At 40.5% G+C, this 25,572-nt stretch overlaps 1 protein-coding gene across 1 annotated transcript in view; it reads left to right on the top strand.

Moving 5' to 3' along the window:
- The window catches only part of LOC148052391 (von Willebrand factor D and EGF domain-containing protein-like), a 188,148-nt gene that overhangs the window by 56,029 nt on the left and 106,547 nt on the right, over positions 1 to 25,572 (top strand). The window contains exons 5-10 of the mRNA XM_087731996.1: positions 3,782 to 3,871; positions 5,173 to 5,308; positions 8,575 to 8,792; positions 11,622 to 11,695; positions 18,441 to 18,711; positions 21,780 to 21,958. Coding sequence (XP_087588122.1) covers positions 3,782 to 3,871; positions 5,173 to 5,308; positions 8,575 to 8,792; positions 11,622 to 11,695; positions 18,441 to 18,711; positions 21,780 to 21,958 — 968 coding nt within the window. The remainder of the gene's footprint in view (positions 1 to 3,781; positions 3,872 to 5,172; positions 5,309 to 8,574; positions 8,793 to 11,621; positions 11,696 to 18,440; positions 18,712 to 21,779; positions 21,959 to 25,572) is intronic.

The following is a 25,572-nucleotide window of genomic DNA, read 5'->3' as shown; positions in this document are numbered from 1 at the left end:
GAAGCAGAGACCACAGCCAGGGACCAGCACGTGCATTTGCTTATTTTCTCTGGTGACTGTTTAGGTAAAACACAGGAGTGGTCCTGATGGGCAGAAACAAACTCCATAGTCCCATCTGCCAGCTCTCCCTATTTTGAGGACAAGTGCCGTTGCACCTGGGATGCTGTTGAGATGGGTGGTGGCACCATTTCTGGCAGTGCTTTGAGAAGCACACAGCTGAGGTTGGCTTTCCTGAGAGCTCCTGAAATTATCTGGCAAACCTAGGAGCCTTCACAGATACCTGACTGAAGAGCAGAGATGGGTTTTGATCAGAAAACAAGTATCTCCTGTTTTGCCTTTGGGAACCCAAGCCCTTATCTGAGCATGGCTGAGAGAGGCTGATGAACTTGCAGCACAACCATGCTGGATGCGCCAGCAAGCATCCCCCTCCGCACTCCCGCCTCTGCGCACGCCGCCTTTGAAGATGGCAATAAACGTGAACACGACTTTCTTTGAGCTTTTCTGTCTCTGCCCTTGGCCCTGCATCTCTCACTACATGCTCAAGCTGCCACAGATGATCCCTGAACTACATTCAGAAGTAATTAAGGGCACAGAAAAGGGTGAAACTGGAGACGGTTTTATGTTGAAAATGAGTATAAACAATTGATTTGGGGGAGCTTTGGATTCTGAGAGGTCTGAAAAAAACCCACATTTTGATGTGCAAGTTGTTAGAAGTAAATTTGCTGGAGATGGTGACAGGTCATAGGATTAAAATACTCTCCCAAATTGTATCCCAGAGCTACCCAAACCCCACCAAATTAATGACTGAATTCTGCTTTTAGCTAAATATGCTGCTCCCCAGGTTCACGGCAAAGTGGGAAGGAATCCAATTGATCCCATGTAAGGGTGGAAATCTGCTCCGACACACAGGAAAGGAGAAACTTCTTAGCTACCAGGGCCCTTTTCTATCAGAATTTTGTGCCTGAAAGTAGTTTTCCACCCTATGGGAAGATCTGCTGGCACATGAAGGAAAGGGAGCAGCCCACACCCAGAAGCAGTCCGGTCATCTTGTCCAAGGGCATCCTTACATTTCTGTCCCTTAAAAGGGATGATGAAAAATTATAATTTGATTTCTTTAACAGATCTGATGAGCTTGTGGAAAAATACTGCCTAACCTGTCATGGCCATCAGCATACTGCTGTCAGTGATGCTTTTATCTCTTTGCTTTAAAAAGCCTGCATCTTGAGATGGGAGGGTGGGGGGAAGAAGAGAAGGAAAAAGTTGATTATTGAACTGGAGAAAAAGAGCTAGTATTTAGCTGAAGGCAAAAAAGCCTCCTCGGAGTGACTATCACAATAATTATGTGACAAACTGTCAACCTGTAGCTCAGTAGCCGATGAACATATCTGCTGATTGTGAAGTGAAGTGTGCACCTAACAAGGTAAAGGCACTACAAGGGGAGGAATGATATAAAAGACAGAAATAAAATGTAACTCCTAACGGCTGTCTGTACATTTCGAATTTGCAAAGCTTATGCTAATCTCCAAAAGTGCTGAAGATAGAACTGGAATGGACTGGTAGTCTAAGAATATCTCAGTGTATCGTTACGGAGTAATTTTTGATTTTAGTGTTCAGTGCTTTATCAATAAAATATACCTCTAAAAAATATATGTGATAAAATACAATGCTTGCAGGGAATGAGGCTGGATTCTGACATTTCCCAGGATGTCACTTTGGGGAAGATCACAGGGAGATGCCTCCATCGGCGCCGGGCATCCTCATGCTGACCCTGCTGCCTCTCATTACAGCTCCCTCCTTGGCAGGAACGCTCCACGTGGCATACTCAGAAGGCTGTCTCCCTGTGAATATTTTTGGTAAAAAGCATCAAAGCCAAAAGTGCAAACAGCCCGGCAAGTGTAAATATAGTCTCTGCAATGCAGGTGCATTGGATCTGCTCAATGAGCTCTGCAAGGGGATCGTTGGTTTGTTTTTTTTTCACTAGGGGGAATATACGTTATCTGAACTCTTTCTCTGTTGTCACCACCTTGTCAGATCCCGATTTTGCAGACTGTCCCCATGGCAGCTGTAGGAGAAGCAGCAGGAGGAAGATCAACACTCACCTTCTGCCTTCCCAGCAGAACTTTTCTGAAAACTTTGTAAGCTGAACATGAGCCTTTAGGGAATGCTTGGAAATAAAAAATATCTAATGATATCATAGGCTTATTACCTTGAGGAGAAAACGACTTGTTCTCCTTTGGAGGCAAACTGGCTAACTACAAAGTATCTGAGGAATTTTAACTATAGAGTAGCTCTGTGAGGTCCGTGTCTTTTTTTCCCCCACTACACCCAGTACAACCTCAAGGCTTCCATCTAGTTAACGGAACAAATAACACCATTTTCACTGGGCCAAAGTGGATGGAGCTGTCAGCAAAAGAGTGAGAAACTTTATGAAGGTAAAAACGGCCCAAAAGGCACATAAACCTGGGACTGAACTGAACTGGAAATGATCCACCTGAAGAGCACGGAAACACTTGATTTTTCCCATAGCCATCCAAACGACGCTGTATTGCCGGTGGGCCATTTTTGTTGTGCACAAATGAGTTAGGAAAGAGGATTCTTCAGTTTGGAGGAAACTCATGACTTGATGGTAATGAAGAGGGATTTTTAGAGTGGTCAAAGAAATATTCCAGAGTGCTATGCAACTCATGCCCACACTACCAAATGAATCTGGGAATATCCTGGTTTTGAGCCTGTTTTGCTGATGAGGGTCGTGCCTGAGCCGGCAGGTTAGAGCTACCAAGAGCAGTACAGCCGGTGGGTGATGCTGGAAAATCCATCCAAAGGAGTTTATCACAATGGAAAATAAATTAAGTTGGTCTGATTCCTCCTCATGGGTTACTCGAGGCTTAAAAAAAGCAATAGCTATAAATATGCCATCTGACTATTTGGAATTGATTTAGTATGTCACAATGTTACTTCATTTCCGAGAAGAGGCCAAAAAAAAAAAATTCAGAACTACAGTTTCAGAGCCTATTGTCATTTGCTTTAAGGAAAATTTCTGTAGTTTAATCTTATGATCCTAGAAATGATGTTAGCAGTTTGGGTTTTCTGAAACCAATGAAATATTAAGATGGCAGATGGTGTGCGGGCTCAGCAGAGATAAAGGTTGTGTGACTGTGCTAGGAATAAAACTTAAATGGCCTGGTACATTGTGTTTGGTGGAGTTTTTTGTTTTGAGATTTTGTTTGTTTGTTTTTTTTACAATATAAACCCTGTAGGCACATCTGCATCATCTTTTATAATGCAATAAGAAAAAAAGAGGAGCATCTTATATTGCTGACAGTTTCTGAGACTGGATGACTGTCAAACTAATTTAAATGAAAAAAAAAGCTTAAAACATGGTACAGAGAGGATATTTGATCCAGTGGACAGACTAAAGTCTGGGATCCCAAGGGCTACTGCCCTAATCCTGACAGTAATGTCTATGAACAATGTAATTCTCCCTAATCAAAATGAGTTAATATCACTAACCAAGGTGCTTGAAAAACTGCAGAAGAAAACACATTGTAAGCATTCAGTGTTTTTAATTGTTGAGATAGAAGCCATGTTTCTTTGCTTATTAAATGCATCAAAAATTCTTCCAAATCTCAAGATTTATGCATAAACCTTTTTAAAGCCTAAACCCCCAAAATGTCTTTTAACAGTAGAAAAAAAGCTTGACAACTCTGATCAACAGGAAGATGCATAATTATATGAATTTTCTTCAAGAAAAGCTATAGCAGATGCTGTTTATTTATCACAGGTCTTTTGCACTGTTACCGCTTTTACGAGGGACACTCCTGAGCAACAGTCATTGCCTGAAGAGAGCAAAGGTTTCTATGCTGGGATTAAGGTAATGTTGATGGCCCTGATTTACTGACTTGGCATATCCTTAGGGAATATTTATACATTATCTGACATGCTCTGAAAAACAAGACACAGAAACATAAGCCTTGATCGTCATAACCAGCACTGCTTTTATGTTCTCTTTGAGAAAATGTCTTAATAAATTATATGGCTTTCAGTCTGTTTGTAAAACACCCTAAAGCACCCATCAGCACCGTGTGCAGGTGTTGACACTAATGCACCATAAAGAATGTGCAAAACTCCATCTTCTAGTAAATACACCCCCAAGTACTCTGGTGGTTATGTATAATGGGAAGACACACCTATAAGGATGCAGAATTTCGCTGTACCTAAACCAGAAGAAAGTGAAGAGAAAAACTAGTTTTTATCCATCATCCTCTTATGGTCAGGCACTACAAAACCCGAATTGCTGAAGATAAATTCACCCTGAGTGCAAAAACCAGGTCTAATCCCACTCAAGGATTATACTGTCAGTCTGGCAGTCCAGGAGAATTTGAGATCTTCTGAGTATCTAAGCTTCCTGCCTCCATGAACGGTGTTTGAAAAATCTGGCAACTCATTCTGTGTGGCGTTTGAAGAAGAGTTTCGGGGTTTTTTTAAGTGTTAGAATTTCCCAGAGAATGGAAATTCCCATTTCTAACTAGCCCCGAGTGCTGTTTCTGCTCTTACCCCAGGAGGACAGACAGACAGACAGAAATGGCACAAACCGAGCTCTCTGCCCGGCGCTTGAGCCACCGAAGCTGTAATATATTATGTACGGAGAAATTCTTCTTCTGCCACAGCAGGGAAGAGAAATCAGGCAAAAACTGTACTCACTTTGCGTCTGGGGCAGAATACAAACATAGAGTCCACGCCCATGAGGTAAAGCCATACTTTAGGCCATGAATATTGCTAGTATTTCTCCTAGTGCATTGGAATAGGAGCTCCTTTTAACCAGGGATATTAAAAATTAGTAAGTTCTATGGTATCATGCTATTTTCAGGCTTAATAAAAACCTGTTTTAAGATTAGGAGATGAGAAGCAATTAGACACTATATATGACAACTGCAAATATTTTCTTAATTGCCAAGAATGTTAAAGTATTTTAACAACAATTTCACCTTGAAGATCATTATTACAAATATTATTATTATTATTATTATTATGACGATTATTGCAAAGATTATTATTACTTTATAAGCAATTATAACTTTTCATAATTGATTAAAAACATTCAAAATTTCATAAATACCAGTACTGCCTAATTAAACTGTCAAAATGATCTAAAAATCATTTTCTTATTTTCAGTTTTTACCAGAATCGTTACAAATTGCAGAGGATGGCAAAGAGCATGTTTTGACCGTTCTGAGCACTGTACCAATTGCCTGTCCTGAGCACGACGATTCCTGTAAAATTACTTTACAGCTAAGTACTGAGGATTTGGGTAAGAGTTTTACATATCATCATGAACTCAATATGATTACTTTCTCCTGTGTTTATGTTACAATGAATTCCAACAGAAACTACAAGACTTAACAACAAAGGGCGGAAGCCATAAAATCAACGAACTAGGCCATATATTTGTTTGCAAAATAAAATAGATTATATTATCAGTCAGGTTTTTGAGAAAAAAAATCTGACTAACAATGACCTGAATGGTAGTCCATCGAGATGTATGGATGAAATAACTATGAGTAGAAGAACTTATTTGTAATTCCATTTTAAGTTTTTGTAGCAGCAATGGTCTTAGCTCGAATAATTTCATTAATTATCAATAAGAGGCTCACCTGCAGATTTATTATTCAGTAAACGTGTACTGAAGCCTTTTTTCTTTCTTTTGCTGGCTTACAGCTTTTTCTAACTTAATATAGAAGGAAAAATCATTCTTATGCTTATATATTATTCTTTCTAAAGATTTTTTTTTTTACTTGCAAACATTGACAATGTCACTTAGAAAATTCTCTTGCCTTTTTAATCAGTAAATGCTTTCCCCAGGTTAATCTGGTGGAATATCATGCCTGACCAAGGGGGGCATATATATATATATATTTACTTTCCATTTGCACTAAATAAAACACCCAGCCCTTTTTATTTCTCTTCCTTAGGTGACTCAATGAGAAAAATGTTTAGAGATAGGATTACAGCCACAGTTTCTCTACCCACAAAAAGCCAGCTCAAAAAAAAATGTTGGCAAACCCCAGATAGTTCCTGATATTTTTCCCTTTCTAAATCCCTCTCCTTTCTCTCCCCATCATCAGCCAAATGCTTAGAAGAAAAAAAATAATTCAAATGGTATCATAACACAATGATCTTAAACTGAACGGCACCTTATGGTTCCAGCAGCTGTCTTGGCTCTCGTACATGGAGTACTTTGCATTTCTCCATGGCTCAGTGCTGCTCTGTTCTGCATAGCGCTCTTGGCTTAGAGTCTCTGCCGGTCCATCAGGCAAACATCCGCTGAGCTCACGGCAACAGATTTTCTTAGATATTGAGGTAGCTAAGAACACAGGCTGGTGTGTGGTGGGACGTCCCCACAGCCTCGAAGCAACGTAAGACACCTACAATGAGGATCAAGTGAGAATTAGTCACATAAGCCGTCAAAGTAATTTTTTAAACTCTGATTTTCTTAGGCATTGATAAAGCCTTTCAAAATCTCATTGACAATGAATGCATAGGCCAGGAGCTCTCAAGTGGGGGACGCTGAGTTCGATAGATCAGACTGAGGCTGACCCCTTGCCAGGGTCTTCTCCAGTCCCACAACATGCATTTGACTGGAAGAAAGAGGGGAGGTAAGATTTACGGAAGCAGCTTAATTTCAGGCTGTCAATGGGCTTGACGTATTGGTGCCAAGAGGTCCCAGGACAGAGGCACAACTCGACCAATTAATTAATCTTTGAAGGAACTTGTCACTGAAGTGGAAAATTTCAGTTACTTTTAATCAACTCATTTCTGCAGCTTAAACTAATAACCAGCTCTAGCCCCTGATTGCTCCATCCTGGGGCTATTTCCTTGGATGACACCTGGGCCGTTTATGATCAATTGAGATATCTATATATACTTAAGGTTAACTATCTGTTGCTGTGTGTTTGCATAGCTGCATGTCTGGTTTGTGCCTTTATTGTCTGTAGGGTCCATCAGTTTATCTGTGGGCTTCTGAAAAATGTAATGTTGGCCACAGTGCTATAAACTGAAAATAAAAACAACTTTAGCTAAATTAACGGACAAGCTCCTTGTCTGACTGAATCCATATAACAACACTGTTGTGCTAATTATGTAGGGAATAACTGATAAGAAAGCTAATTACAAGCACAGAAATATCCCTCTAAGTTCAGACAATATCATCATGAATGCCAAGGCACAGCAGAGCCACTGGAGTTTGGCTTCTGTTAAGTTTATCATTACTAGTTTGACAAGATGATTTTCTTTGATTTTAAACTTTTGTTCTGGGTTGTGAGCACAGCTCATGGGGCTGTAATGGCAATAACTATTCCTCATGGAAACCTCCAATTTAATTGGATCAAGAACCTTGAAAATGAGCCAGGACTTTTCTGTAAGATGTGAGGCAGCCTTTAAGGATTTGGTATGAGAGATAATATGCTATTAATATTTGTAGGTTTTTAGTTCAGTTCCTATAGAACTCTACATGGTTAATTTAAATTGTATTTTATGAGTCTTTTCCATAAGGAATAAAACATTGATTATTTGCTTGTGTTAGAAATACCATTTTAAAATACTTGAATGCTATCTCCTATAAATTATTAAACAATTCTACAAATGGGAAAAATGAAAATTTGGTATTTTCATATTAGATTAATTCCATTGACACCATTTCTAGAACTTTGTTCTTTTCAGATGATAATTATTGGTCTGGGACAGAAAACTAAATCCTCAGCACAAACAAGAGAAGTGCACACTACTAGTCTTGCGCCTAGGAGAGGTCCCTTTTGGCCTAATATGATGTGCAGAGGCAGAGCTGAACGAACGACTTGGGTTGCCATTGCTGTATTGATTTTCTCACCACCCATCGCTTCCCTACCCATCACAGATACTTACATAACCAGTACCACCAAAGCTCATCACTTTTCCACATTCTTTTGGTGAATTTATCCTCACAATGCCGCTGTGAAAGACAGAAGTAAAAGTACCATCGTTTTACAGGTTGGAAAGTAAAGCACCATAACCTAGCTAAGCCAAAAATACAAACACAAACTGCTGCATTTGCCTTCCTGTTGTGGAACTGAAGTTCACTAAAAACTGACGTGAGAACCCTCCCTTTCTAGATAAAAAAAATCTGTTTATTTTAAATTAAATAACTCCCAGCAGATACCTCCTTATAATAAAGCTAGTGAAAGATAAATGTTTTCCAGAAACACAGACTCATCTCTTTCTTTGTCATGAGAACTACTCGTCTTCATTCCCTGGGCATGGACCCATAAAGATAAGACTGTCATTCCAGAAATATTAGCACCTGTGGAAAGAAAAGCACCACTGAGTTTTAGTAAACTGTCTGCTGCAGGGGGGAAAAAAAAGCACAGTAAAACGTGCAGAGGGATGCCAGACTGAGTCCGTCACAACTATCTTCATGCCAAACCCACCTGGTTTCAAGGCATGTGTGTCCTGGAATTTGAAACGTTTGTGCTGGATGGTAAACAGGGTACAGGCAACTGTTTGGATAACTCTTGTCAGACTCAGTCTTCGTGTTCATTTTAGATAGCCAGTTACTGGGGCCCCCAAACATCGCCCTTTCGGCATGCCAGGTGGATCTGCTGCGGGCGCCCTGCTCGGAAAGCAGCTGTGCAGCAGCCGCGCTGACAGTGACAGCCGTGACAGACTTTGCTCAGGACGGGAACCGCACCAGCCGCATCCGAGCTGAGCCAGTCGGACGGAGGGATTTGCTTTGGAGGGCTTACGCACCAAAGGATGTGCAGGTCAGGTCCTAAAATAATTTGGAAAATGTGTCAAATTTAAAGGGAGGTTTAGTATTGCAGAAAACAATGATAATCCTTAACCACATAAACATCTGGGAACTGCTGTCAGCAGAGTAAACCAAAACAGTCTCTTTATACACCAAGAAAATGAATGTGTAAAGCCTTTAGCTTTAACAAATTTAGGTTTGATTGTTAGTCAGCACATCAGTAAGGCCAACAGCTGGATTATAGATGTAACCAGGTGTGCTTGTGTATGACGGAAGAGGAGAGAGGGAGAACCCAGGTTAGGGAATTAGCGCCTTTTTGAGAAGGAGGGAGAGGGAAGACCAAGGGTTTGGAGAACAGTTTCTGAAAAAGCAAAGGAAAGGCTGTGCCTCAGTAATGAGAAAGGAGGACCGGGACTCAGCAGTGCCGTGTTCAATTTGTGACTGTGCCAGAAATCACCAGGACACCTCCAACAACACACGCAGCTGCTCCGTCTCTCCATTTATCCCTGTATGAAATGTTCAAAAGAAAAATAGTAAGAATCAATCAGGGAGGCAAGCCATGCTTTCCCTGCCTGGAAAGGAGTGTGGCGAGCAGAGACTGGCCCGTTGTCTGTGAAGTTGTTTCAGGGCCTCGGCTGGGAGGTTTGAGAGCCGTAATCCCACCGCCCGAGAGAATAAACCAGAACACGGATTTGACTCAGCTAAATTTCTCAGCTAAATTTCTGAGAGCAGTGGCACATCCAAGCTGGTATATTTTAAGTAACCGAAAACAAACCCCCAATGAAATCTATAATTTCACTGCCCTGATTTTTGTGGATTTGCTCATGAGAGAATGAGATTAAACGGGACCAAAAGAATTTTTGTCTTCCAAAGTAAAATGCCTAGCATGCGACTATATCCTTTCCGCGCCAGCCTAGGCTTCTTTTAAACTTTTTAAGATTCTTAAATCAGAAATTGCAGCTAATTCCATGTAGTACACTCACATACCCATATTTTTTCTTGAAGTTACAAATGCTTCCATTAAAATATGAAAAGTGTAGCAAGTGTGAAATGGAATTAATCAATTTTAATAATAAATTCTATCTATCTCAGTTAAAACTTGATCTATGGAAACATAATAGACATTACCTTTCCTCCCCCCCATCTCCCCATTGCTGCTTTGCAGTTAATTAGAGGCGTTAATGTAACACAGTTCCTGCAACATATCAAGGAAAAATCCATATATTAAAATCCACATAATCTTTAGTCCTTCAGATTTGTTCAAATATTTTTGATTTATCTGAAAATTGAACGGAAATGGTGGGCAGAACATCCTGACACATTCAGACACACGGTAAAGTGGATTTCTTCAGAAAACTAAGACTGCCAACTAGGACTTGCATCGTCTGCTGGTACCATGCAAGAAAAGAGCAGAGCAAAAAGGGCCACCTGGATTTGTTTGTGCAAAGGTTTTACTTAGGAAGGTTACGGCCGTGGAGAAAATGGGAAAATTCTGAGACGCTTCTTTATATCACGCTGTAGATACAAATGATACAATTGACCTCAGATCAAAATGCTGTTCAAAGAGGTGTTCAGTTTTTCATTCCTCAAGACCATCACTCTAACATTTTGGGATGAAAGATGCCAGTGGGTGTCTAAGCAGTGTCTCTGTGTGATAGTTAAGGGGCATTTTGAAATACAGCTGATGTATTGCCACAGGTGAAGAATTTTGTCAGGCAGTGTGGTTCTATCTTCACCCTCTTATTCATTTATTTAATTTCACCACTCTTCCTAAAAGCTAAGTTCTGCTTTGTCACTGAAAGACTGCACAAGGATATAGCGGCCATTCTTCTTCCCTGCTCCGCAGATTGTGGCAGAACTAACTGAATTGCACCTCTGGATTTCTCATGGGCAAAGAGCAAGCAAGGAATTAACAGCCCTGGCCAAGAAATCAGCCTGGCAGGCTGGATATGGGAAAACCATAATACTTCATCACTCCCACCAGTATGACTGGGAGCTCTTCATATTGCAAATCACTACACAACCCAGTCTTGCATTTCTGAGAACTGGATAGCAGAGATGAAAAAACACCATCTTGCGCAGACGTGGCAATGCAGGCCCAGCACTGCCCGAGAGTCAGGTATTGCAGCTTCGAAGGGAGGTGCCCTACCTCTGGCTTTGGCAGGCATATCTGTCCTCGCAAGGTGCCAGGACTCTCAGACCTTGCCTGTGACCCAGCTCGTGCCCAACCAGCAGCTGATGCAGCTGAAGATCTCTGTTGCTGTAGTAGACGCTTTCCTCTTTTATTCACATGCCAAAAGCAGACAGCTCCAGCAGCCTGATTTGGGCCCTCGTCACCGGTACCCGATCAATCACCTGCACATCAAATATATAAATCAACCATTCATATGCTGTATCAGGAAATTTAAGGTCAAATTGGGGGACAGGCAATGATACTACTAAAATATGCTAATGCTACTTAATTACAGCATACCTTACACCATACTTCAGGCATTAAAATTAGTACAATTTAATGAGCACTCTACTCTCTTGATAATTTCAGTGAACGATCTACTTCTTAGCAAAAAAGTTTAACAAAAAAGCTTTGCTTTTTTACTAGATAAAGAAAGACAGTGCCTTACATCAGGTGGAACAGGAGCACTTTGAACTCCCTTATTGCATGTGATTAAACTCCGTTGTTTGAAAGTGAAGCCTATTTTGTGCCCATTCACAATCATGTTTTAGAAGTCAGATTTTAGTTTGTGCTTGACACATGAATCCTGCCCCTAATGTTTTGTGAGGAACAGTAATGAAGAAAAACTGCTGTGTAGACTGTATTCATTACACATTTCATTTTAACTAGGTCACAGTTCGAGACCTCCCAACAGGGAACTGCTACTCTTTCACTGATCCACACATTATCACATTTGATGGATGGTGAGTATTCTACTTTGAAATAATTTGGCTCAATTACTGCAGTTTTCAGTTTCTGGTTGTAGCATGCATTTGGTTTTACATTAGAATATCAAAAGAGCATTGTACTAGTTTACTCATAGTGATTAATGTAGTGCTTCAATAACATACATGGTTTCCTTCCAGCTGTTTATGCTCCTTTTAACAGAAGGGCTAGAAATGGATTAATATCTTGAAGAGGCAATGGTTTTGAGTCTGAACAATTTTTACAAGACAAAGGTCAGATTCCAAAATGTTCTTCAAACAGGATCAACATTATTGACTTTGAGAGGGTGTCTCCACCGTGTGGCATCGCGTCAGCGACAGCCCAGTTCCACCCAAGTGAGCCGTCACGTCCTGCGGCAGCACAGCACACGGGGACAGCCCGGTCCTTCCCAGCAGTTTAGTAACACCTGATGCAAAGTCACACAGCTCAAGGATGCTCTTGCGTTCTTCTGCTTCCAGAGCTGGGTTATGCACAGCTGCATCTCTGCATGGAGTTGACAGTCATAATCACAACCAAAAAACCATAAAGATGGCCATACTGTCTCAGATAAAAGAAGTTAAAAATGATAAGTGGCAAATATCAGGGAAAGAGTGCAAAAATAAAACTGTACGTCCTCCTGTACTGTCCAGATATCCTCCTGTATTATCCAGCAGTAAGTTGCTTAAAGACTTGCTGAGCCAAAGGCGGTATCTTTGTGTTTGACAACCTATACTGTACAGAACTTTTCTTCGGTTAACTTCCCTAATCATTCATGAATCTATTTACCCCAGCTATTTAACATAACAGAAAGTTTTTAAAGTTTGCATCTGGCACATTTGATCCAAAGTTGCTAATATTTCAGATCACATTCCAGGTTTGTCATTCTGCCATTAACCTCCTAATGGCACAGATAATGACTTTAGGCGCACAGCGTCCACAGGGGCTCAGCAGGCATGATATTCTAATTTCGATATCCTAATGTCCCAATTTCAGTCCAGCATGCTTTGGAGGTAGCATCTGAAATGATGTCAAAGCTGGAGAAATCTGTCGATGAAAGGAGAGGAGGAAAGGCGGTGGCTCCGTTAAAGGTTACAGGTCTGCCTCAAATAAAGATACCACCTAAACTGGGTGGTCTCAGCTAGGAGGTTAGCTCTGCACATCTAGGGCTTTCCAGTTTCCCTCCTGCTTTCCTGAATACCATTTAAAATGTGGTCAGGCACTTGTTTCATGCAAATTTGGTTGCTTGACTATAGAAGCTGTGGAAAAGTTACAAGAGGTGCAAAGACATTCCCATGCCTCATGCCGTCTGCAATTATTTCAACTCTGGGATATTAAACGAGATTAGAATATTATTTCAAAACTCTCTATACATTTATATTCTAAAATACTCCCTTCTGATTTAGGGCTAAGAATGGACAGTGATCTGTCAGGTTGTTGTGTTTAAGAGGTCATAAATTACTGAAAAGTGACTCTTGGAATGGGGGAACGCTCTCAGCCACGTAATATATTTTTACATAGCTTCCATGGGAAAAAAGGACTAAAATAAAATAAAGCAATTTTATTTGAATAACTGATTTTGCAACCCTGTTATTGATAGCACACCGAAATGCTTCTAAGCAATTTACAATTATATCTGAGCACAGGGAGTTTGGAAAAGCCCGTCCTCCTGTGGCACCCTGCCACCGGATTCGCTTGGCCCCTCGACAACTGCACGTTTCTTCCCTGTGGATGGACGCTCATTACCGCTCTGTCCAGTGTAGCTTTAAATGAGCCAAGCTGATGGGGCTTCTGCCATCTCAATAAGTAGGTTATTTCACTAAGATATATCACTTCTTGATATTCAGCCAAGTTTCTTACCCATCATTTCACAGTCCCATTACTCCTACTTATATTCCCATTTATTATTGTAAATAATTTCTCTTTCAATTATTGTAATGATTATGCCACCCTATTACACATCAGTTAAGCAAGTTCTCTGTCTGCCTATCCAAGAAATGTTAACACATTAGCAAATGATTTTAAAGCTCTGTATCTAAGGAGTGGGGAATGCAGTTGCTGCTTCTGTCCCGATACAAACCTATAACCTGAAGACAAAGGCTGACACAGAGGTGTGGAACTGCAGCATTCCCCTTTGGTCGTGAAAGGTATGTTGTGGGAAATTGTGTTTGAAATGAGGTGTGTGTTAGGTCTTGTGAATGGAAGAATTGTACAAAAACCTTGTGGGCTCAAGTGAGAAACCATACGAATGTCCTTCAATAATAAAAAAGTATCAGAAAGAGACTGATCTGGAGATTGTAAACAGCAAAGCAAGAGAGGAGAAAAAGCAAATAGAAGCTTCTCCTAGGGACTATCAAGCAATAGGCTGAGAGGATGAGGGGAGCATCAGCTCTTGGGCATCAGGAGCTACATCGACTGTAAGTGATCAGTAGATGCAGGCTCAGGTAAGAACATTACACAAGAAAGAAAAGAAATATCCAAAATTAGTGAAGAGAACTGAAGGAAATAGCAGCCTTTACCCACCTCTACAAGGCTACAAAGACGGCAGCAAACAAAGCTTAATAAAGAAACGATCAAAACTGATTCTGAGATTAACAACAGAGCATCCATCAAACAATGTACCCAAGGAAAACCATTTGTTCCACCACGAAGCCTGTAGGTCAGCTTACCAGGAGACAGATCAAAATGTTGCAGGCAGAGCTGCTGTGGATGGGTGGTGATCAGTTGTCTCTTTGGCATCCTTTCCACCCACTCGAGTCCTGGGGATGGCTCACTGAAGGACTGTCACATGAAAAGCAAGGGAAAGTCTGAAGATGGGGAACATTGCCAACAGCAAAACGGCAGGAGTGTTTTCTACGCGCATGGGCATGCACATAAACATATTCCTGCCTTTCACAGAGTTGCTGACCTTTTTGGACTTTCCCATTAGCAACGGCAAAGAGAAGGAAAAATGCACAATGGAGAAAAGCAAGGATGAAAGCAGACACAAAAATAGAAATTGCAACCTTTTTGATTTCCAAAATCTAAATGAAAAACAAAGCTCATCAAAATGTAACTTAAGTTAAAAATATTGATTCTAATAATTACTTTAGCAGATTTACGGAAAATTGAAAAATGGCATGAAAATCAAAAGACTGGAAGGTATTTCTTTTTTGGTAGCAAAATTTTCCTACTGAAATTGTCACTTCCAATGTATAGGTTGATTCATAAGATTTCACAATAACATTTAATTTTGTAACTTCTATAGTGATGTTTTCGATGATTTTTAATCTGACATACTGAGCTCACATTACATCTGAGGCAGTTAGCTATTTATTAGATAACCGAAATACCTAACTCCCACTTCTAATGATAACTCTCCCCTTTGGTATGCCTCTTGCTAATATATTTCTGTAGAAATATTTATCTTGTAATCTTTTCATTCTTTTGACCAAAGGAAGTGACTGAAATTCAAAGAAGAATGTCTCATGTTTTACAGTGTAAGCACAATCAATTTGTGTATATTGAGGCATAGATGTGAAATAGCGTTAATTATACCAGCTAAAATCCAGCGAGAGCACTTCCTTTCATAGCAAAGTACCTTCTAAATTAAACAAATGTGAAAGCCTGGTAAAGCAAAAGTATAGCCTTCATTACTAGTTATGGCACGTTATAAATATAAAAGCTTTTCATGCCATAAATCGTAGATTCTTAAATATGAAGTACTAGCTTAAAACTAAATATGCAGAAAATCCTTTTAAGGCAAAATGTAAAAAGGGAAATATTTCTTGATTGGTGAACTATATATATCATCCATGTTATTTTGCATTTTAACTTGAGAAAAAGAAAAAAGTTTTTTGAGCTTTCTCAAAGATTTACGCTAATCTATTAATATTATCACAGGGGCAATGGCACCATTTTCTGCACAATGACAAAACCCCTCAGCTTGCACAGCTTCACGTCTGTGGATGGTTTTAATGGCATTCATCATAGTAGCCCACAACTAAGTCCTGGGCACGTGTAGCCCTCACAGAGGTGCTGTTCTTTTTGATGGTCCGTAGAAGTTTATCCATCTCTAAGCACCCAGGGACTGCTGAACATAACCCAACAGCTTCACTCCCTGAGAACAACACAGTCAGTCCCTAGTGATGAGCGCTCTGAAACCACAGGACAACCTCCAGCATCACCCAGCACTTCCTAGGGTCACAACTAGCACAAAATAGTTCTCACTAGCGAGGAAAGAGAGAGCCTGCCTGGAGGGGCATGTCAACAAATCAACTTATTTGGTGGCAAAACTGTGGTGGAAAAACTTTAGGAGCAGCCACAATAATAACTGAATTAATAAAAAGATGAAGTGCAGCTTGGTGAATAGTAAGTGTGTTGTGCCAGTTAATCTAAAGGTACTAGTAGTAAGTGTTTACATACATTTACATTCCTTTCTGTCCCTCTCTTATAGTGAACCAACAGAAATGATTCCTATAGCATCTCACTGTCATAAGCAAAGACTTACTTAGGCGTGGTTTATAATTCTTGGGTTAAGAGCACAACTTGAGCCATGACTTCATGCTGGGACAAGAACTTGCTACACTCCTTGAAAAACAACCCGAACACAGAGGTGGGGTGGGAGGGAACTGCTTTCCACCCAGTGCATCCATTGCTACAGACTATTCGGGCAGCAGGATGGGGAAGTGCACTGCGGAGGACACTTTAGACCCAAGCGGCGGTGCCTGGTTCCCAGAACACGCAGAGCTCCCTCATGCAAGAGCTCCTGTAACTCTACTTCACGCTTTTAGCACCACAAGGCTGCAATTCCATTTCTCAAATGTTGTCCAAAGAATCATTATCACAATTACAGTTGCATAAACATCAGAAAAGTTTATCTGACTACATTCAATTATCCATTCAAGTAATTCAAAGGCAGCTGAAAGTTTCAATTTAGGCATGTTGCAGATTTGTTATGTGCTACGCAATCTATGCCGTGACTTAATTGAAGGACTCTAAGTGACTTCCAGGAGAGTTGGATTGGGTCCACTGACAATGCTTATTAAGCAGTAAATAGCTCCCGTAACTGCAATGATGTTTATATGCATATGCTAACACAGTCTTATTTACCAGATAGAGCTGATTAGCCTGGGTACAGCCATTCTGGTGCTTTACTTTCCCTCAAGCTCTCTAAACACCTTTCCTTCTAAGCTCCCCCATTGAAGGAAACTGCGGAAGGTGATTCTCATAAAATATCATCTCCTCTGCCTCTCCTGTGAAGACATCCAAACGGAGCTAGTACTTGATGTTAAAAGAGATTATCTATTTTTTTCTGTCTCCTTAGTTCTAATCAATCTTAGCAACAGCATCTGCGCAGTGTACTTAGGATTTATGTACCTCATTAGAAAATAAGATGAGTCAGAATCATTCAAAATCTTATTGTTTTATGGCCAACTTCACTAAGTTTTTCAAGATGAAAGATAAAGTCGAATGCGTTTTCTAGCAGAGAGTTTAAATTCTTATTGTGTTTTAAGCTACAGAGTTTTCTATGGCTTTTATTCTGAAGAGAAATAAAATGCAGATATATACATGCTAAAAAATCTTGGTCGTTTAGCCATTTGTTCCTCTGTGTAGAAAACACTAACAGACTGAAAAAATATTGATGTTCGTATAAGAGTGCTTAAAAATGATCCTGTTATTTAGTTTAGTTATTTTATACACTTTTTTACATTTTCTTTTTTATCGTAGAAAAGAATAACACTTATTATTATAAGCTTATAGCTTAGTTTCCATTGCACTTAATTGCCTAAAAAACGTGTTTAGAACTAAATGGGGTGCCTTAAAAGGAAGTAGAATAATCCATCATCTTTAAAGATGGCAGCTGTTGGTTTGTCAGGAGAAAACTCCAGCAACATATATAAAGTATACAGCTACTGTTTTCTTTACTTTTATACATCTCGTTAGAATAAAATAGAGTAAGGACAAGACAAGCTTATGGAGCGAGAAAGCAAAGAACAAGCAGAGGAAGATCCTCTCGTAGGTCCCTGTTGTGGAAACCCGAGGGGCTGCAGCCGGGTGGAGTTTTACCTGGCTCGGGCAGAGGGGAAACACCTGCAAAGTTATTCAAGTTATTCTGCTCGTCGCCTCACTCAGGTGGAGCAAGGACTTTTTGTGCAGAGAAGAATGGAAGTCCCAAACCGTTCAACGCACTGCACTGTGCTGATGGCCAGTCCGTTTAGAGCCAAAGTTGTGCTTACAGTGAAGTTGTTGGGGGGAGGGAACCAACTTCATTTTAACAGGTTTTTGTTAGAATCCCGGATTTTCACATCAAGCATTCACCTAGCCGCAGTCAGTCTTGTAAACATTAGTGATTAGTCACAGAAGAGGTTATTTGAGCATTGACTTTGCTTTAAAGAATAGCATGCTGTAAAGCATCCGGTTAGAACCAAAATATATTTATTAAGACTTGGAGGCAGGGACTTTTTCTGTTTGCTTTTTATCAAATGTTTATCCTTTTTATCCGTGCCCGTTACCATAGCAGCAGCTGGGAGACAGCTACCCGCTTTTCACATGAATTCTTATGCACTTCCAGCTAATAACTGCGATGGCGTTCCCTTGCTTACGGTGCCGGCGAAACGCTTCTCTGCGTGCTGATTTTTCCCTCCTCCAAGGCCAGCTGCCACGCTGGCCTAATTAAGGAGCGCTGTTGTACAAGTACCAACAAACAGCTGTCACAGGTGGATGCTCTGGGTCTCTAAATCCTCTTTTTTGTTTGTTGCTGTTTAGGCGCTACGATAACTATAAAATCGGCACCTTCCTTTTGTGCCGGAGCGTGGCGCGGGCGTTTGAAGTGCACGTTCGGCAGTGGGACTGCGGAGGCCACCGCTCCGCCACCGCCTGCAACTGCGGCGTAGCTGCGCGAGAGGGGGGTGACACCGTGGTGCTGGACACCTGCAATGGCCATTTTCGGGAGAGCAGACCCCAGCTAGCCGTCAAAAGCACTGAGGCATCGCCACGTGTCAAAATCCTTAAGTCCTACGGAGGGAGAAAAATAACAGTACGTGGATATTTGAGTACTCTTGTTGTTGTTGTTCTTTAAAAATGCGGGTTTAATATTTCTGAATTATTAATGAAGTTGCTACAAAAATATCTATCTGAAGGCATAAGAGTGCCTGCAGCAAAATGTACCGAAAAACAAGATGCAGGGAAGAAGCTGGTTAAAGTGTTAGTTTAACAAACTGTAAAACAAAACAAAACAAATATCTCTGGAAATTTCTGGGAGACATAGTGGAATGCCAATATTGCTACTTACTCTCCCCAGTACGGCAATCTGCTCTCAGTTTATGCAAGGCACTACCCAACCACATCGCATAAAGCAAATTTCTTTGCAGAGCTTCTGATATAAATATTCAAGGAAAGATCACGGGTAGCGGAATAATGTAGTTTTAGAGTGGAACAGTAAGGCAATACTAGTCAGATCCAGATAGCCCCCAAAAGCCATGAAAATGGGCTGCAAATGTGCAACATTTGGTATAATTTAAAGTATTTGCCTAAAAAATATATGGCCACAACATACTTTGCGTAAGTATCACATATCCACACTACCCAGTGAAATCTTTGGGGAATAAGAGCAGGCTGCACCAGGGGCTTTGGTGAGGAGAAGAGCCACAGATTATGGCCAAGATGATAATTTTGTCCTAGAGTTGTACCATCAAGGTTTATTGCCAGGAAATGTTTTGGGTGAAGAAAGGTCCACAACGGAGCCAGAACGGTGCAGGGAGTGCCTGTGTTTGGCTCTCCTTCTGATCTTGCTTGGAATAGATCTTGGTAAGGTAGTAATTGAAAGCCTGTTAATTACAGAATAGAGAAAAAGCAGGAAGCAAGCTGTCATTTCATTTTGCAGCTGAATGCAATATAATTACTGTTTTATTACCAGAATAATCTTAGCAAGGAATCCCCTGTTCTCATTTACACCTTGTGTAAGTCTCAGTGAAACAGATTAGGACACCCTCAGGACACGAACGTGAATCCTGCCCCGATCCGAATGGGAATCTGTGCAGCACCGAATACAGTCCCTGATCAGGCTGCTGTGCACGGTGCATCCCGATCCGCTGAGCAGTTGCCCGTCGCCAACCCCGCGCAGCGCAGGAGCCGGCTCCCCCACTGCTCCCGCGCCGTTCAAGGCTGATGCTTTCAACGGGGTTAAGTCACTTGCTTTTCTGCACAAGGTAGCAGCTTCCAGCAGCCAGTCACTATATATCTCTGCAAACTGAGGTCTCAAAAAAGCTTCTTCAAAGCCTCAATCAGCAGTATTAAATCTAGGTGGGTTACAGAAAACCTGGGCAGCTGTTAGGTCCTCAGTGGCAGATAGGACGCCTTGCCCAGGGTAGCGGGAAAAGAAAGCGTTACAGCCCTCTGAATTCCTGAAATAAATCCACACCTGGAAATATTAATCCAGACAGCACAGAAGACTGAAGCAGCTCATGCAGTCCTGACTGCAAGGATTTTATATGCAGCCTTGCAGGAAATGCTCCTCCCGGGAGTAAAGCGTGTAATTAGAAGGCACAGGTTTATCTGAAGAAGAAAATCAAATCCTGCCCAGCACTGTGTCAACTGTAGTTCTCCTGCTTTACCTATTGAACCACTAAGAAAAAATTAACTCATCAGGCCATTTGAGCTTTATGTTGGGGAATTTTTTTTTTTTTAAACTTACCTTGGGAAGCGAAACATAGAGCCAAGGTGGAGGTACATCCAAGGTGGAAGTACAGCCAAGGTGGAGGTACCGCCAAGACCTTCTGATGTATTCAAAGACTGGTCTTATATGATGACTTCCATTATTCACCAGGGCCAACAACTTTTGAAGAAAGGATGCTTTAAATGCCCTGATCAAAACAAGAGGGCCTGAGTTCAAAACATAGTGTCCCTGGCTGTTATTGCAACCACTGGCACTTTGCTGCTCCGCTCAGCTGGATGAGGAGATCACTCATGGAGAGCTGCTCAAAAAGTATTCTCATGCCCGAAATGATCACTGGGAAGCTAAAATGGGCAAGATTATTATTTAGTCCAGCCAAAATGTAAACTCTGGATTCCAGCACAGAAATACAAATATAAGCTAGTTGCTTCTTCACAGATATGAATAGATTTGGTGGGGAGGAACTTATGAGGGACTAAAATCCCTTATAGATTTTTATAAAAAGAAAGAAAAGCAATATAGAAAGAAAGAAAAGCAATAGACATTATTTGACTGAATAAACAGGGCAGGGGTGACTTAAAAAAAGGAAAATAATTCTTTTGAAATTATTGTAATGAGATGTTTCTAACTATTTAACATACTTTTTAAGATTAACTGAAAACATTTAATTTCGGATCAAAAGAAAATATTAAGGTTACCTGTCAGGATAGAGTGCTCCTCCTTCCACTCCTGGCACAGATCAGTTTCAAAATAATTTTCTTTTTACCTGTAAAAATAAAGCAAACAAGCAAAAATACATTTCAGCTGAACAGATTTTTTCTTTTTTTTTTTTTTATTATTTCCTTGAGACACCAATCTGAAAAATCCATTATCCACACAGTTACTTCTTTGTCTTAACCTCAAGATTTTTTTTCTTTTAAAGGTCAGTGTAAGCCTACCACAAGTTCTTTAATGAGAAAATTGCTTTATCCACTTTAAAACACAATCGTTTTCTGGGTAATCCAGCCTTGGAAAATGAAATGATTTTTCAGAGGGAAGAAAGCTGTTTTTCAGACTTGGCAGTTTATCTAAAACAAATGATTTCCCAGGCAAAGACACAAGGGTGGCCTTATTGTCATGGAAGTTGTTTCAAAAATTAGCTGGTAACTTAACAGTGGGAAAACTTCAATGGATTTAATTATTAATTTAAAAAGAAAGTACTTGTGCAGTTTTATATTTATGCAATGCTATCAGGTATTAGTACCACAGAATCTGAAAACAAGCTAAATAAGAGCACAAATAAATATTTATAGTCTAAGTGATCTTAAATTACCTCCGCCACCATCAACGTCCTACTTCAATATTTTCATTTACAGAAAGGGACAATTTTATCGCATAAAAAGCTTGGTAACAGCTTCAATTCGCTGTTGTTTTTTTTTTTTCTGCCTCTTCAGATCCTTTTCCCTTCGGGAGCGTTCGTGCGAGCTGACGTGAGCGAGTGGGGAATGGGTTTGACGGTGAGGACGCCGGGTAGCGACTTCAACAGCACCAGAGGTTTGTGTGGCCTCTTTGACGGGATCGGTCACAACGACCTGAGCAATGTGCCCGAGGAAGACTTCCCAGAGGAGTGGAGGTACAAAGCGAGAGAGGATCCAGGCCGGGAGATGCTCCGTAGCACTGTTTCAAGGGGTGTCGATAGGTTTATTTTATTACGTGCTCTCCTCATGACCTGACAGAGGGATCTGCTCAATCTAGTAAGGGAAGCCTGGAGACCCATCACCATCCGAACACTACGGGGGCTTCATTCTCCGCCAGCACAATACACATAAGCAGTTACTAAGAGAGAAGTTTTATATTTGCAAGTGATGTCATGTTAACAGCTGTGTTAAGATCCCACTCAGCTGTTAAAAAAAATGTGGTTCTCACCCACACTAGAAAATATAGATAACTGACAATAGGGATTAATTAAGGGTTGGTATTTCCCCTGTTCTTTTATTCCCGAACACTAATTACAATATGTGAGTATAGATTAAATGTTACATTTTGACGAAGTGTGGTAATATACGTACCATGCTAAAACTTAATACCTACTCTACTAATGATGGCAGTGAGCTCTAAAAACTTGCACTTTCTGAGGCAGATGGTCTGGAACCAGAGCCAGGATCTGGCACCCTGCTGTATCCCTGTCCCTGTCCCTATCCCTGTCCCTACCCTACATTTTAATTCCTGTTGCTGAACTCTAAACGTGCCTAATAGATGTTCCCTAAAATCAAAATGGGTTTGCTTGACTGTGTAGTTTTGTTTGTGAAGTATGTTTTGCAAATCAGGAAAAATAAGGCAAACCACCTTAATGTACCACTAAATCTGTACATGGGAACTTAGTGCAATCCCACGGGAACAAGAAATTTTAGACCTAGTGCATTTCAGAAAAAAAAACAAACACCTCTATCATATTCTAGTTACATTCAATGGGCCTAAATAATGGCTAGTTAATGACAATTTTGACCTGCTATTACAAATTGCACTATTTAGAAGTCAACAGCCATCTTTAACATCCTAATAATGTGATAATCAGTCAGAGCTTGCTTCTGGGAAAGCAAATGAAGAAATAGTTTGGTGCAAGAACGACCAACGGCTGACTATCCAAAGAAGGACTAACAAGATCCTTAGGAGGACCTGTTTAAAGCAAGTTTGCTGAACGATCAGAAGCCAAAGCACACTATATAACAATTTACTTATAAAGCAGCTCGGAGTTTCCTAGCGCTTGGGAAGCGGAGGAGAAGCTTCAGGGAAGGCAGGAGAAGCTCCTGCTAAGTGAGAAGGGCAAGAGGGGTGATGAGTTTCACCTCGCAGTACTCCCAAGGATGGATTCTCAAGGGACCTTCAGAACCTGGTTAAAAAAACAACCAAGCCAATGGAAAGGCTAAGGCCACCTCTGGAGGAGACTGGATCGGTCTCTGACCCTCCCACAGAGAAATGGCACAGTAAAAAACAAAACCTGGAGGGTGATTTTTTTTGCTGCTGTTTTTAATTCCATTTTAAATAACACTGAAAGCACGTTAGGTTTTCTCCAGCACCTGAAGCTAGTCTGAGTGCTCACCATCTGGCAGTTCGGCTCTTTCCCTGGCTCCCACCTCTCTCAAGCAGCTGCAGGGCTCTGAATGGCACAGATCTGTTTTAAACATCAGCTTTCCAATGAAACTTTTAAAGAATAAAACAGCATCAGAGCCTCCCAGCCTTTAAATAGCATCTGGACAAGGAAGAGTTGAACTTTAAAACATGTATTTTAAGTAGGTAAAATACATTTTTCAAATGATTTTTCAAATCTTTTGAGAAACCAGCAGCAATGCTATTAATTTTGAACTCTCTCTCTATAATAGCATCCAACTTAGTTTGAAAAACTTGTCTTTAGTTCTTCCTTGATTATAACGGGCAGCTAAGAGGAATGACAGTCTCATCATCTTATGCGGGGGACAGAAGGCACATCCTAGCTCCCTGAGGTGCTGTCGGTGTGTGTATGCCTGTGAGGAAGGACGGGCTTTTCAGTGGCTCCATCCTCTCCACACCATATACCCTCATCCTGTTGACTGGACCTGATCAAAGGAAGGCATTTGGTTTCACATAGGAATAATGAAGAAATTTGTTTCAATAAAATACGAAGGCAAACCATTTTCATTTTGCTGAAATTTTCATTTTTGTTTTACATTTCTGTCCTGATTCTGGACCAGTTTATGATTTCTATTTATTTATTAAATACGCAATATTTACTTAGAGCTTCTAGTTTTTGTAGTGCTCTCTCAAAGAAAGAGCTAGTTCTGCTGCCTTAATTTAGGTTTATAGTTAGTTCATGATGCGAGTCTGGGCAGCTTCCACTGCAGGTAACGCCACCACGCAGAGCCAGAGAAACGGTGCGTGCAGGACGCCCGCTCAGACACTGAACTGCGTTGTCCAAGGGACCAGAGGTCGTTTCAGTACTCCCTCAATCACCAAATATGTTTTATTGTCCTAGACTGTAGGAAAGTGCAGAATAGCTTCTGCATTTCTGCAAGCACAAAAGCTGTCCTGTCGTATCACATTGTTTTCTGCTCTGCCCGCACATTGGGTAAAATGGTTTCATAAATGTCTGGGCTTCTGTTTTAGAAAGAGAAATTGGTTCGTTTTGCCTGTGTCACCATGATGTTTTATTTAAAAGTAGTATTGTATCAATGATCAAAATAATAATGTCATACATGCCATTTTCAATATATCTTGGAAAAATTGGATAAAAACAATTATGATTGTTACAACAGAATCTAGTGTCTGGCTCCAAAATGTTGGCAAATGCTTCCACTTTCCTGAAATCTCTACGTTCTGGCTGCAAGACAAAATTAATGCCAAAATAATTTAAATTTTTGGTGATATTTCAAATTTGTCTGGAAGTAAAGTGCTGCCAACTGTTGGGACAAGAAGCATATCTTTTTCTATAAAGCTCCAGGATTCCTCCTGTGCTGCACAAATAAGATCAATAAGAGATCTTATTCTCATGAAGTTTCCAAAGAAACTTTAATCATGGCTGTTTATTCAAACTAAACTCTCTAGAAGTTCATCCATCATTGAAGCTGGACTAAATTAAAAGGGGAAAAAAAAAATAAGCTTACCTTATGTGATGGCCTAGCCCTATTATCAATATAAAACTGCTTTGTGTCAAAAGAAAAACTCAAAGAAAGCTCCATTAGAAGACAAGAATGAAATGAAATATGCATAAAAAAAAATAAAGGAAAAAAACATTTAAAAAAAATAAACTTACTGATCCAAGTCTTAGAGGAAACACCTGGTAAGGAGAGCACAGGCAAATAGATAAAGATGATTTTCATAATAAAGCATTTGAAACAAATACATCTTTTTTTGTCATTCTCCAAGCTCTGAGTCACACCAGGGACAAGTCCAAGGCCTTATTTCATGGGCAGTATGCGGAGGGTAACCTGCACCTTAGAGAAAGTTCTGCAAAGAGAAGGCAAGCAGTTAGGCAACGCTCCAGCAAAGCACTTAAACATCTGTTACTAGAAAGTCCCAATGTAGTGCTAAAAAATGTACAGGACAACTCAAGAAGGGCAGTGCAAAAGTGGCTAAAGAAAACAGAGATTAAACTTGAGCATTTTCTTAAGTACTTTGGTAGATTGCGAATTTATACATTCCCCGGCCTCAGGGAAAGAAAGTTTACTTGGTATTGTAGACTAATTTGTTGAAAGTTTCCTCCCTCTAATCTCT

This window comes from Nipponia nippon, unplaced genomic scaffold (assembly GCF_047370975.1).
Source record: "Nipponia nippon isolate SJK-2023a ecotype South Korea unplaced genomic scaffold, ASM4737097v1 scaffold_5, whole genome shotgun sequence".
Classification (NCBI taxonomy): domain Eukaryota; kingdom Metazoa; phylum Chordata; class Aves; order Pelecaniformes; family Threskiornithidae; genus Nipponia; species Nipponia nippon.
Note: the sequence above shows the minus strand (reverse complement) of the source record. Positions and strands in the feature narration are given on the sequence as shown.